At 35.2% G+C, this 13620-nt stretch overlaps 1 protein-coding gene across 1 annotated transcript; it reads left to right on the forward strand.

The window, feature by feature from the left end:
- The first annotated feature begins 2194 nt into the window (after positions 1-2194).
- On the forward strand, positions 2195-13278 carry LOC124643150. Its single transcript, XM_047182024.1, has 5 exons — positions 2195-2239; positions 3524-3583; positions 8402-8503; positions 9064-9198; positions 9792-13278. The coding sequence occupies exons 1-5, from the start codon at positions 2237-2239 to the stop codon at positions 12858-12860; spliced, it is 3369 nt and encodes a 1122-aa protein (XP_047037980.1). The 5' UTR covers positions 2195-2236; the 3' UTR covers positions 12861-13278.
- The last annotated feature ends 342 nt before the right edge of the window (positions 13279-13620 follow it).

Genomic DNA, 13620 nt, shown 5'->3' on the forward strand with positions numbered 1-13620 from the left:
ATGTATATTATGTGCTACGACTATATTACGCAAGTTTCTTGTAGGTACTACCATACTTGACAAACTCACAATGCAACTTTGGTTTAGTTATAAGAAGACTGGCTTGAGGAATATATCGGGTGTGTCGTTCATAATCACATTAAATGAAATGCGTTAATATACTGGTTAATATATGTCCATTAACACAAAGAAAAATACGTAAAAATAAAAAAATGAATTTTTCAAACAAAGTAAATAGAATAAAAATGTGCGAAAATTAGAACACCATATAAAAGTCAGTCATTACAAACAACTGTAATTCTCCCTTGAAAACTGACAGCTGTCAACTGATCAAAACATTCGATACTCCTAACTTTATCTCTGCTTTACACATGATGTTGTAAATTATAAAAACGAAAAATGACTCCTGTGGCTAAACCACTGAATGGATTAGGTTATTTTTTTATTTCGCCATAGAATATCATAAAGTATATGCGATAGAATTTAATGTGATTGTGAACGACACACCCGATATACTTAGGTTCAATTCCCAGGTCGGTCCCAAAACATGTATTTTATTTGCTATCAATAATCAATAATTTGGTAACTTGCATGACGTTTTTAGGGTTCCGTACCCAAAGGTTAAAACGGGACCCTATTGTATTTGTGAAGACTAACCAATTAACTCTTTGTATTTGTGAAGACTAACCAAAGTCTATAGGTTTACCACTAGCTTTATTTTTGCGATGCCTACATCCATCATCATCAAATTAGCTCTATGTTACAGAAGTTATATTTCCGGCTTTACACAAGTATCTACATAAAATGTGACATTCCGCAGGTGCCACAAAATAGGACATCCTTAATTCCAAGAACATAATATTAAAACAAATAAAAGCCTTTAATTTAATCTGTACTTATCTCAAAGCATTACATAACAGTAAATACTGCTGTATCATTATTCAACCGCGATAATTTCTATGTTAGAGAGATGAAGTGTTACAGACGTTTAAAATATTATGCACCTGTTATAAACAGATGTTAGTGTAACACTTATAATTATGTAATAAACAGTTAAAAGTGTAACATATTGGTTATTATTGCGAGTTTGTTTGTATATTTTAACGCCCAAATTCATCGATAAAATAAACGTCGGTTTTCTTAAAACACATGGTTACTATGACTTTTTGTATTTTCAAAATCATTAGTTTAAATAAAAAAAACATACGTTATTTTGTTTGATTGAATTTTAGGTTCTCGTATAAATTTGTCATCCTGCTCCTTTAACGAATTTAATTTAGAGTCAGCGCCACTTTTTTCTCTTCTTTTTTTGAGTATTCCGTCACACCAAGGAAAAAAGGTACAATTCCTGCAATGCCAAATATTTTTTATCTTTATTTTTTTATATAAGTAAGGATCATTAAAAAAAATACATCAATTACCTAAATGGGCCAAGCTTGATCCGGCTGCCAAAGCAACGGACTACATTTTCAATTTACATAATACATAGCAAGATTAAAAAGTAAAAAGATGTTACTATATAAATCTATGTTAGAATGCCGCCTACGGCAACATAATAGATGATCAATTATGTGTGTCTGAGTCTCAATTACACAAAGAATGCTAACTACATATTATGTAACTATATAGGTACATAATGTATTTTGAAGTTCCGAATTGTTATGCTAAACGACATTACCTACATACATATTGTTTAATTTTGAGACTAAATGATTTATTATAGTGTATTTTATTACATTATAAATTTTTATCTTGGACACCAATGGCTGATAAAAAGGTGAAGGAAAACATCTTGAAGAAACCTGGACTAGAAAGTCTGAAATCACCAACCCGCATTGAGCGTGGTGATTAATTTAATTAATGCTCAATCCTTCTCCGTGTGAGATAAGGCCTGCGCCCAGCAGTGGGACGATAAAAAGGCTGTAACAGCAACAAACAATATTCTTAATCTCTTTTTAAATCTCTCTATTTATGTCATATAAACAAGCTTCTGTTCACGGTTTTATCCCCGTACCGTTAGAACTACTTCGTTAATCTGGATAAAAGTATCTGAAAATATATATTTAGCCTTCCTCGATAAATGGGCTACATCAAACATTGACAGAATTATTTAAATGAGCTCAAGTTTAAATAAACTTTAGTAGTTATACTAACCTACTTTATTTTTTAATTGTTTCAGTTTCCAAGAGAAGACCAAAAGACTACCCAAAATTAAATACGGACACCATTGAACACTATGGTAAGATATAATAATTTGTACTGAAATACTTTACTTCGTTTGCACACAACTTGACTACTCTGAAGGCAGCTAATAACGTGTTTTGAAAATTACCTACATCGTTCTCAGAAATATGTTCAAGATTAACAAAATTTTTTCGCCGTCAAAAACTGTATAGATTTGGCAAAAAAATAGTTTAAGACAAGCCAATTTGGCTGCTGTCAGATGTGTATTCAGGATAAGATTTCATCAAATCATTAAATGATTCTATTCTTTTATAAATCGTATTATTCGCAGTAAACACATGATAATATACTAAAATATCTTCGCTAGCTCGTTATTAAGGCTTTGCGTACTATAATTTAGCATTTCTTTTGCGTAAGAAAACAAACGGAAATACGTACAGTTACGTATAGCTAAACTATAATCTTAGCTGAAGGAAATAAAGAACAATGGGATAAAAATCCATTGAGAAGTAAAAATAAGTTATGCGCTGTGCTATTACGAACTAATGTTTGTTATTATTTTCCGGGGTTGTGTAAACATACGATTCGAAAATAAATATCGATTTATTCGAGAAATTCAATCATTTTGACGTTTTTATTTATAGTTTATTTATTTATTTTCTTAGGATTGTCATCACGTATTTACATAAGTTATGCCATTTTATAGTAGATACTTATAGATCAAGTGTGTGCTCCTATGAGTTCAGCCTATAGTGTTTTAAATCCTGTCTTATTTTTTTATTTAAACTTATTGCGGAATATAAGTATTCTTTTTTTATTTAGTATTGAGACAGTTAATGAAATTGTAAGGTTCTCCCGAGTTGCGTTTTTAACATATTATTGGGTCTACGTGGATGTAATTAACTACCGATGTAATGGAATCTAAGGTAACTAATTTAACCATCTCCCAAGGATTGCGGCGTCATGAAAATTTTCATCTGTATGTAGTTTTGATGACAATACAATAATATGGTGTTGTCAAACTGATCTGATGATGAAGCCGGAAGATGTGAATTGGAACTTCATGATGGGACATCGTATCATAGCTGTGTTTGGGCTTGATAGAACAGTCTTGTGATGAACTGAATTGACCACGATTAGGTTTCAAGGTCTAATGATGAAGTCAGATTTTTTTTTGTTTTATGCATTTATCAAAGCGTGTTTTCCTAGTGATTTTGAATCATTAGAATATATTTTTTTCACAGCGAAATAAATCAAAATCGCGCAAGAGAAACACTTCAATTTTCTTTTTGCGAAATATGTATAATGTTAGTTAAAGTATTTTTGTTTCCATTTCCAGTGGGTCCGGTTGTGGCTACTGTTCACAGTTTCCAGTGTTTTGTCGCAGCACATGAATAATGTAAGTTCATTATATAACTACTATATTAACTTATTATAAAAAATTGAAATTGTATTTCTTGGTAAGTGAAAATTTTCCTTAAATTTTTGGACAGTCATATGACAAAAGGTATCTAATTTCCCTAAGATAAATTTAATTTAAGGGTTATAAAGTATATAACTCAATTAAAAAAAATACTTCGACGAAAGTGGCTGAAACTTTACAAAGGAACCCGACATTATTTAAATAACAACATAGCCAAAAGGCAGGAATATAATAAAATGTATTTCAAAAGCGCATTTTACTCAACCACACATTTGTTCACATAATCAAAATATGTTCATTATTTAGAAACGAATGTGAACGACTCTCATTGTATGAACTGAACAATACATTCGTTCGTTCATTCACAGCCTTCCTGTGTCAGGAGAAAGTATGTCTAGACCGAAACTGTTGGCCTAGGAGTTATTGAATATCTAGACTGGTTTGTTTCCTAGGTCTTTATGAATATGTTAGTACCAATAGGTACGTGAAAATACCTATATTTTACTAACATCAGTTATATCATACCATAATAGGTATATTTTATTAAAATAACCTGCGTTACTCGGAACGTTACTGGGGTCGGCTTCCAGTCTAACCGAAAGCGGCTTAGTACCAGTGTTTAACAAGGAGCGACTGCCTATCTGACCTCCTCAACCCAGATACCCGGATAACCCAATATCTTGGTTAGACTGGTTGTCAGACTTAATGGCTTCTGACAACCTGTAAGGAATGGTAAAGATGTTCAATGAACTGTATTCAGAATTAACTGTATGTCAGAAAACATATTTCATTAAAAAAGTATAAATAAATGAAACAGTAAAAGCATGGATGATTTTACAAAAATGAAGAGTAGGAAATGCAAAGACGCTTAATTACTTAAATGTACTTTTAAAAATAATTTAATGAACTGTAAAAAACTTTCACGGTAAAAAGCTTTTTTAACACGAAAACAAACCTTTTACTTTAAATAACATTAAATAACAATTTATAAACTGATTCTGTTTATTTTGATATTAAGTTAAAACATTACATAACATTATGGCCAGTACTTCCGTCAGTGAAAGGCTCTCGCTAGGGTAAAGTTTCCTGTTGACATCTCTAAAGAAGCACATAAATATTTCAAAGGAATTTGTTAAATACTTCAGTTATGTAATTTATTACGCTTCTATTTTATAAAGAGTTTGTTTTGCTGGTGTACTAACTAGATATGTAAGAGTGCTTGCGTAGGCAATATTCTTAAAGATTGACAATCATGTGTCATCTTTTTTGTCGACTAGATTTTTGGACACGACTTATAAAATTCGGGACCGGGCTGTTATTCATAAATATTTGGTAGTCTATTTAGGCTTGACCAAACTAAAATGAGAAGAGCCTTCTGAGTTCAGTAGATATACTCCCAAGTTTCATCAACATCTATTCAGAAGTTTGCGCGTAAAGAAGCCACAGACATACACAATGTGATAAACTGTAAACATCCAATGATTTGTACCTTATTAAAATTCCTTCGTTAATATAGGCCTTACTTATAACTACGTAACGAACTAAAGCTAGTTATTAGTTAATCCACTTCCACATAGTTATCGGCTATTAACTATGATGGATAGCTGGAAGTGGCATGCATGATGGAGCGTCACACGTTATCATAACGTCAGCGGCTCATAACTTGTTACTTTTTATTTTGCAACAGGCAAAAAAATACCAAAATCTTAGATACCAAATGTATATGTACCTTAATCATGGAAACACTGAAATCCGACGAGAAATAAATGTAAGTAAGTAGCATATTTAAGAGCACACTGCAGAGAAGTCTTTTTTAAAGAAGATCGTTAATTCAATCAAAGTTTTTAATCCGTCGGATACCGGCCAAATACATGATCTTATTAAGACCAAACTATCGTACTCTTATATTTACGTACTTAATTTTGTCTCACTGTTTTAATAATCTTTACTGAAATCAATATTTATGATTCCTATTCATTTACAACAGTATCTATATATTCAGTTATTCTCTTTGGAAATAAACAAGTTAAGTTGACAAGTTAAGTGGCTCAGTGCGATGTTGTAAATGGCATACATCATTTATATTCCATAACATTTAAAATACAAAATACCATGCTCTTACGTGCTATCGAATATCTTAAAGTACTTACGCACGTCACTTTCGTTGCACAACTTGTACGAATTTAATCATTCATAGCTAATAATAAATGTGAAAGGGAATTTGTCTTTTTGTCGTACTTTAACGTTGTAACGGCTGAACTGGGTAAGATGGAAGGTAAATAGATAGAAGGTAAGGTGGTCGTAGGAATAAGAAGTACCCTAGAGACGGTTATTATATGTATGGTCTATTTTAAAATTTAGGGGCGTCAAGAAATTCCTTCGAGATGCTGCTGAAAATGGGCTGAAATATTGGGCATGGTAAAATATTCATTATTTGGACGCACCAATATTTGAGTGTTAGATAAAATCAATGAAAGCTTTTTATCCAAGTGCGCGAAGTAGCTCCCAAGGAATCGGCTGAAGTTGTTCGCGTTTAAAACTTGAATTACGTATACTTTACCTACCTACTAGAGTTATTCATAAGGTTTTGGTACCGAAGCCGGGTCGTGTGGCTAGTTTAACACCATATGACTGTCTGCATATCTTGTGTATTAATTGTCCGTCAGTTACGCAATGAGATGAAATGCGGTCACATGAGATTAGATGTTACGATACACTATTGCTGGTAACAGTTGGTAATAATATATGTTTGTGGTCAAGTACCGGTATTTCTACATGGGTATCAAAGTTTATTATGTCTTGTAATCTTAGTAAAAGCCTATTTTGCAATTACGTACGAGCATATTTATTAAGCCTATTTCTGATGTCCCTTTTATTTAAAACAGATTGCGCAGTTCAATTTATCAATTCATACGTAACTAGCCGACTACATCAGCTTTACTTTAAGGCTGCCGATATCTGTCTTATACCTTCCTCTAAAAACACTATCTGTTGTTGTAAAACCGCATGAAAATAAAAACCGCGTAGTAAGTAATTTGAGTTTATCGCGTCGCGGACAGACGCGAGTCCATAAAATACATACGGAAACTTAATATTATTTTAAAATATGTTGTTAAACATGCAAACCCAGGTTTGATATCCTGTCGAAGCCAACTGTCAACTTGTAAATACTTTTATCTCGATCTAAGTTCCTAGCTAAAAGACTAACCCTTAAGAAAGAAAGGCATAATATTACATATCTAAACATATAATACAAGAACATAATATTCCAGTAATCACCGCTCCTATATGAATTAATACATAGGTGCAATAAAAACTAAGGCTAGGCCACTTTCGTTCGCTGATGTTTTTTCCTACCAGGCCACTTTTACCCAGTCCAGTTAGTTAAGATTTTACACACATATAAGGAGACATGTAGGTTCGAGGTAGTTCTTGGTTTCCGCGGTTTATTCGCAATGATAGGCATGTTGGAAAGTGATAAGGAAGGTATGTGTGTATGTATGTGTGCCTAGTGTAATGTTTTGTCAGTTAGGTCTGCGGAACTTTCAATTTTCAGGGAAATGAGTATGTGTCAGGTTTCTACTTTGTGTTGTTGTATGAAGTCTCATTTGTATAATGTTAAAATTATAGCTAGTGTTAACGTTCAGTGTTAAGATTTCTTAAGTAACCCGCCGTACAAACGGTGTGAGAAAATGTATACGGTACAATTTAATTGATATTCTAGGCACCGACCTTATGTACATTGGTAACTAGCCGTTTTCCTGCGATTTTACTCTTGTCCCGGAGGAACTTTTGTCCGTACCCGGCTAAAATATCCTTAGCCTATTTTAATGTAGCTTTTCAGCAGTGACAACTGCTCAACGTCCCTTTCTCGTGTACGAACTACAGGCGAAATGCTTTCTTTGCTAGAAGCACGGCAAGCTTCAACAAACTACCCGTTGAGTTGAATATTGATCTTTATTGTACATCCGCTAGCATGACAAGGCAGATCTTAGCAAAACATTTTTTTGAATAACTGTTTTTTTTTATCAACTAAGTACCATTATCGCACGAACTATACTTAGTGTTCTATTGTAATTGTGTTAATTCATATCTAAACATAGTTTAATAATGTAAAAATCGTTAGGCTTGTTATTAGCAATGTTTAGTTTTAATTTGTTTACTCATAGTTTGTAATTAGTCTGTTAGATTGTTTTTAATTCAGTAGTCCAGTAGTTTCCGAGCCTTTAGTAAGATAATTATGTTACTATAGCTAAAGTATAGATTATGTGACCAACATCTCGTACGGCAATCAACCTAATTGTAATAGTTTAACTATTAATTATATCTATCAGAGGCTTTCTTCCGTTGCGCTAGTAAATGTTACGTCACTTCCGGTCGGCACGGTTTAATGATTTATATGAATGGATATAGATCATAGCCTGTTATTATATTTTTATTATATCTATTTATCATTTATTTAGTTTGGTATCGTATTGTGTCGAGTTCGGATGCTATTGTTTTTAGATATATTCGTCATTGTTATTAATAAAGTTGATTGAGGGTCTTGTGAAATCCGGGTAAGTATAAGGTATATCTAGTTTTTAGAAAATGAATAAAACAATAAGTAGGTCAGTAAGAGTCTGACACTCCCTCGCGCTGCACCCACAGCGGGAGGGGCCATTTGATGATTTCCCATTTAAAAAGTGATGATAGTTATTACTCTGATAGTCTGTATTTTTGTGGAGGTTCGTAGGTCATTTACCTTAATTTTTTCAACATTATTAATAATATATTTTTCGTGTTATTTTCTAGGCGGGGTTACAACAAGATGGCGCGGCGTTCGGTTGGGGCTGGCAGTTGTCACCGCTGGGGCAAAGCAGCACCGTAGGACGTTATTATGTCAAACTACCACAGGTACATATACATACCTACCTATTCTAATTGTAATCATCTTGCCATCAGGTCTAACCGTTGAATATACATTGCTACACGACCATTGATTCATCTCAACATAGATAATACGCTCTCAGCATTTGCTGTGGCAGTGGGGGTGAAGAGTCCCTACCATTCAGTATTTTATAACATTACTCTCATAACTTAATCCATTTTGATTCGCTTTTATTCAATGATACAAGTCTTGTCATAATTCTATCCCTAGTAACCAAATAACCAGATAGATATAATATAAGGAAGAGCCGTTACTGGGTCTGCTTAGGCTATACCTAAGACTACTAGCTTAATGCTAGGTTTACACGGGCTTCGTAGCTAAACGCTTAGTACTTGTCACTAGTACTAAGTCCTCATGTGTAAACACGCTGATTAGTGATTAGATTAGTATTTGTGAATAGTGCATGTGAATGGAAAACGCTATTATTTACTAAGCAATGACTCGATACCCCCACCACAACAAGTACTAAGCATTTAGCTCAAAGCCAGTGTAAACAGGGCATAACGATATCTTATTTTCTTCGCAGTCGGAGCAACAAGTCAGTTACACAGCAGATAGTAGCGGCTATCACGGCGCGGCGCACGTGGCCACCACCGGCAGCCACAGTACACACTCCGCTAGCGTCGCTCTCGGCCAGAAGGCCATAGACCTCAGTCATCAGGTGACAACATCTCCCGAGCCTTCTACCAACTATGTTGGGGTCGGCATCCAGTCTAACCGGACGCAGCTGAGTACCAGTGTTTTTCAAGCAGCGACTGCCTATCTGACTTCTTCAACCCAGTTAGCTGGGCAACCCTGTACCCCTTAGTTAGTCTGAGCAACAAGTCAGTCATCAGGTCGTCATCGTCAAATGACCCCTCCCGCTGTGGGTTAGCAGCGTGAGGGAGTGTCAGACTCTTACTGACTAAAACCCATCATGTTCCTTTGTAGGCCTTTTATGTGCTAGGAACGGTTAAGGGGACTTTGATCATGTTCATAATAATGGCGGTATATGGGAAAACTTGAATGCTAAGAGCACATTAAGAAACACGAACTTAGTAATACTTTGAGACTCTATCTATGATCTATCGCTAAATATGAAATCTTCTAGCCGCTCGAAAACGGGATTTCACATTCAAATTCAACGGGGAAAAAATAAAAGAAGACTTTGGGCCTTTCTGGCAGATTTTAACAATGAGTTCAAGAAGTGAACATAAAAAAAAAGAAGTAATACATATTATGTGTTATTAATGTAAATATTTATTTATATTCCAGGCCCAAAATATTTTCGAGAACGCCCAAACGCAGAACAACACACAGCTCCCAGCGCCGCCAAGTAACGACATCTACCCGCTCCAGCCGCAATACTATCCTTACATGCCGCAACAAACCGAGCCGGCACTAACGACCCCCAACTACCAGGGGTACCAACTACAGTACAACGACCCCCAGGGGGAACACTCGAACCCTCTTCCCAAAGAGGACCCCAACGAGTACCGCCCTCAAGTCATACAAGTCTTCAAAGACCACAACTGCTCAATAGAAGAAACAACTAAAGATCTACTGAATGATCTAAGGAAATCCAACGATTTGTTTTCTGAGATACCCTCTTATGATATGCAAGATATTCACAATTTTGGAGCGACTAGCAATCCTTATTACAGAGGGGCAGTCAACTTTAGAGTTGAAACCCCCAGACCTCATGCTCGTAACGAAAGATATTATTTCTATTCAACTACTGAACCACCTGCTGCTGAATATACTGAAAATGCAACACAGGAAGGTATCGATAAACTAGTCGCTTCAACACAAGATCTGATATCGAATGAAGATTTGTTGTTCATCAATCATGCTGCAGAAAAACAAGTGAATGACCAATCAGATGATATTATCAAGCCTCGACCAAGAAGTCTGTTTAGAAACAATGATCATGCTGGTCAGGATAGTAGACCGAATCAAATAACAGTAAAGGCTAAAATATCAAACATTGTCAAAGGTGATGAACATTTAGAAAATGACAGATCGAAAGATCAAATCTTACATTCCAACTCAAATGAATATAATTTCGCAACCCCCATTGTGGTGCAAGACAATTCTTACAACGATTTCAAGGAACAGATAGTCGAAAACCTAGTTTCTACAATGGTTCCTTATATGACGAATGGTTATCAAATCGTAGCCGTTAAAGATAATTCAGAAGATAATAACACAGACACAGATTATAATTCAAACTCAGATAGTGGAGAACTAGTTAATGTTACTCCGAGACCAATTAATCAGAATTATTTAGCGCCTATCACAGTAGCATTGAGATTACTCAATGCAAACGATACAGACTCCTTCAACTCTTTAGAAGATCACGAAGCTTCAGACAGTGAACCAGTTCCTGAAACTGTACACAAACCAAAAGAAAAGACGACAGTTGAAGTACAGCAGTCAATTCCAGTTGAAATCACTCACATTAATGATATAGAAGTACATGAATACATAGATATTGATGAAGAAGGCCGCAGCAGTAAAGGACCTTTTGATGTTGCGAAATCATTGTACAATAAATATGTTGACTCTTTAAGGTCGTCAAAGAAGATTCAAGAAAACATGAATAAATTGTTATACAAATATGGCACGATGAAAGACAATAATGATGAACATAATGATGATTTTATACAGAAGGAACAGTTGGAGGACAGAACAGAACAGGAGCCAAGCGAGAATGTTCAATCAACTGTTGAAGTAAGTCCGAATGGACTAGATACAAACACCCAGAGGAGTGAACAACATCAGTATTATAACTACGGTAGTGATCAGCAGAAGATAATTCAACCGATTATTATTGAAAAAGAAGTGCCTGTTACCAAATTCGTTGATAGATTTATTGAAAAGAAGGTACTTTATCCTCAACGTGTGGAAGTAAAAGTACCCGTAGATAGACCTGTCCCTGTAGAGGTACCTGTCGAAAAAATTGTTGAAAAACCTGTAGAAGTAACAAAATACGTTGATAAACCCTACCCGGTTGAAGTACCCCGGCCATATCCCGTTGAAGTCAAAGTGCCTTACCCGGTTGAGCAAAAAGTGTATGTAGATCGTCCGATACATGTTCCCTACCCGGTTGAGAAAGTGGTAGAAAAACAGGTATTACACCCGGTTCCCATTCCGACTCCCGTTGGGATTCCATACGAAGTTCCAGTACCGGTTGAACACAAAATACTTTATCCTGTACCTGTGGACAGGCCAGTTCCCGTCAGAGTGGAAGTAGAGAAACCTGTTGACAGAATAGTTAACAGACAAGTGCCTGTCCCATACGCAGTAGAGAAGAGAGTTCCATACCCAGTCCATTACGAAACCAGAGTTCCTGTACCGTATCCCGTGGAGAAAAGAATACCAGTTCCTGTAGAAAAGATAGTAGAAAAACCCGTTACAATAACTAAGTATGTTGACAAACCTATTCATATTCAAGTGCCTGTACCTCAACCGGTTGCAGTCCCAGTCCACGTTCCCCAACCTTATCCGGTGGACAGAATAGTAGAACGACAAGTACCCTACCCGGTTCCCGTAGACAGGATAGTGGAAAAAAAAGTCCCTGTACAAGTGCCTTACCCAGTCGAAAAAGTAGTTGAGAAAATTGTTGAAAAACCAGTAGTTGTAACCAAATATATCGACAAACCTTATCCAGTTGAAAAGAGGGTTCCTTATCCAGTGGAGAAGATTGTTGAGAAGAAAGTACCCTACCCTGTTCAAGTGCCGGTGGAGGTAAAAGTTCCCTACCCGGTTGAAAAATACATTGAAAAACCGGTTCCAGTACCAGTTTACCGACACGCGAACGAATATCAATCAGATTCACAGAATATCGCTCAATACCAAAAATATAGGAATGAAAACTATAAGAACGAAAATTATAAGAATGATAAAAACAAATGGTCTTCGAATCATCAGCAGTCTTATCTCGCAAATTATTACCAGCAGATTAAGGAAAGGCAAAAACAGCCAGTTCAATCAACCCCATGGGGGAACCAGTATGCTTCCTCGTACCAATATATTAACAACACCTCGGGGAGCAAACCAGAAATAAAAAAGTCTAACAATCAGCCAAATTACTTGGCGTTTCTAACAGATAGCAATATTGAGACTGTAGCGAGTCAGTACTTTGGGCCCGTGCCGATGGAGAATCAAGAAGATTGGTGGCCAAATAACAACAAAAATTACGTCGTGGAACTCAAAATGAGAAGAGCTGATAGAGAACCTAAAGTTAATAATTTGAGGATCGAGTATGGAGGCTTCAAGCCTCCTTTAATACCAAGCACGGAGGTTGATTTAGATGGCATGCCTATTAATAAAAACTCGTGAGGAGACAAGACGAAAATTCAATGACAAAAATTAGATGGTGCCTTTGATGATGGCCCAAATTGTGATGTGTTAAAAGCATGAAAAATGTAGTGAAAGATTAGAAGTGATGAGAAAGATACCATCACATTCATTTGATACTAAAACAAAAACAAACGTACCTTCTAAATAACTCATTTAGTCTGTAATTCATTGTAAATTACTTTTAGTCATTCTAGAATTTACCCTGAAAAGGGGGTACTTAATTAAATAATTCAGTATTTCTTTAGTTAAATGTGTCATAATTTTAGTTACTATTCTAAATATTATTGTTTATTGAAAGTTAAGTTTTAGATACTTGTATTTAAAAGATTATTTCAGTGATTCTAAGTTTTAGGTCGAGAAAAGTAAGAAAAATAGTGCTTATACAGAAATTGTCTGTTATTTCTTTGTTAAAATTATTTATTGTAATTTTAGAATTTAAGGAATGTAAATACTACGATGAAGAATTGTTTTAAAAATATAAAAAGATATTCGTTTGTTCGTTTGACTTTTATTTTTTAACTCGATATACAGAGTGCTACACAAGTATGCGTAGGTAAAGCCGGAAGGGGTTCAATGTCCCTTTTTTCTTTAGTTTACTTCCCTAGATTCTTCGGTAAAGTTATTTGTAATGATGAGTAGGTACAATCACGTGTTCAAGTATCGGTCACTGAGAATTGGATAAGAATTGAATATCAATAGCAAGGGCCCGATTCTCCTAAGTTAATAATGTCAAAATTGA

Source organism: Helicoverpa zea, chromosome 26 (assembly GCF_022581195.2).
Source record: "Helicoverpa zea isolate HzStark_Cry1AcR chromosome 26, ilHelZeax1.1, whole genome shotgun sequence".
In the NCBI taxonomy this organism is placed as follows: domain Eukaryota; kingdom Metazoa; phylum Arthropoda; class Insecta; order Lepidoptera; family Noctuidae; genus Helicoverpa; species Helicoverpa zea.

What these genes read in the sequence shown, in the direction of transcription:
- LOC124643150 (XM_047182024.1), top strand. An exon ending in TGTCGCAGCACATGAATAAT is followed by an intron (nt 3,584 to 8,401) that starts GTAAGTTCATTA and finishes GTTATTTTCTAG; the next exon opens with GCGGGGTTACAACAAGATGG. An exon ending in ATTATGTCAAACTACCACAG is followed by an intron (nt 8,504 to 9,063) that starts GTACATATACAT and finishes TTTTCTTCGCAG; the next exon opens with TCGGAGCAACAAGTCAGTTA.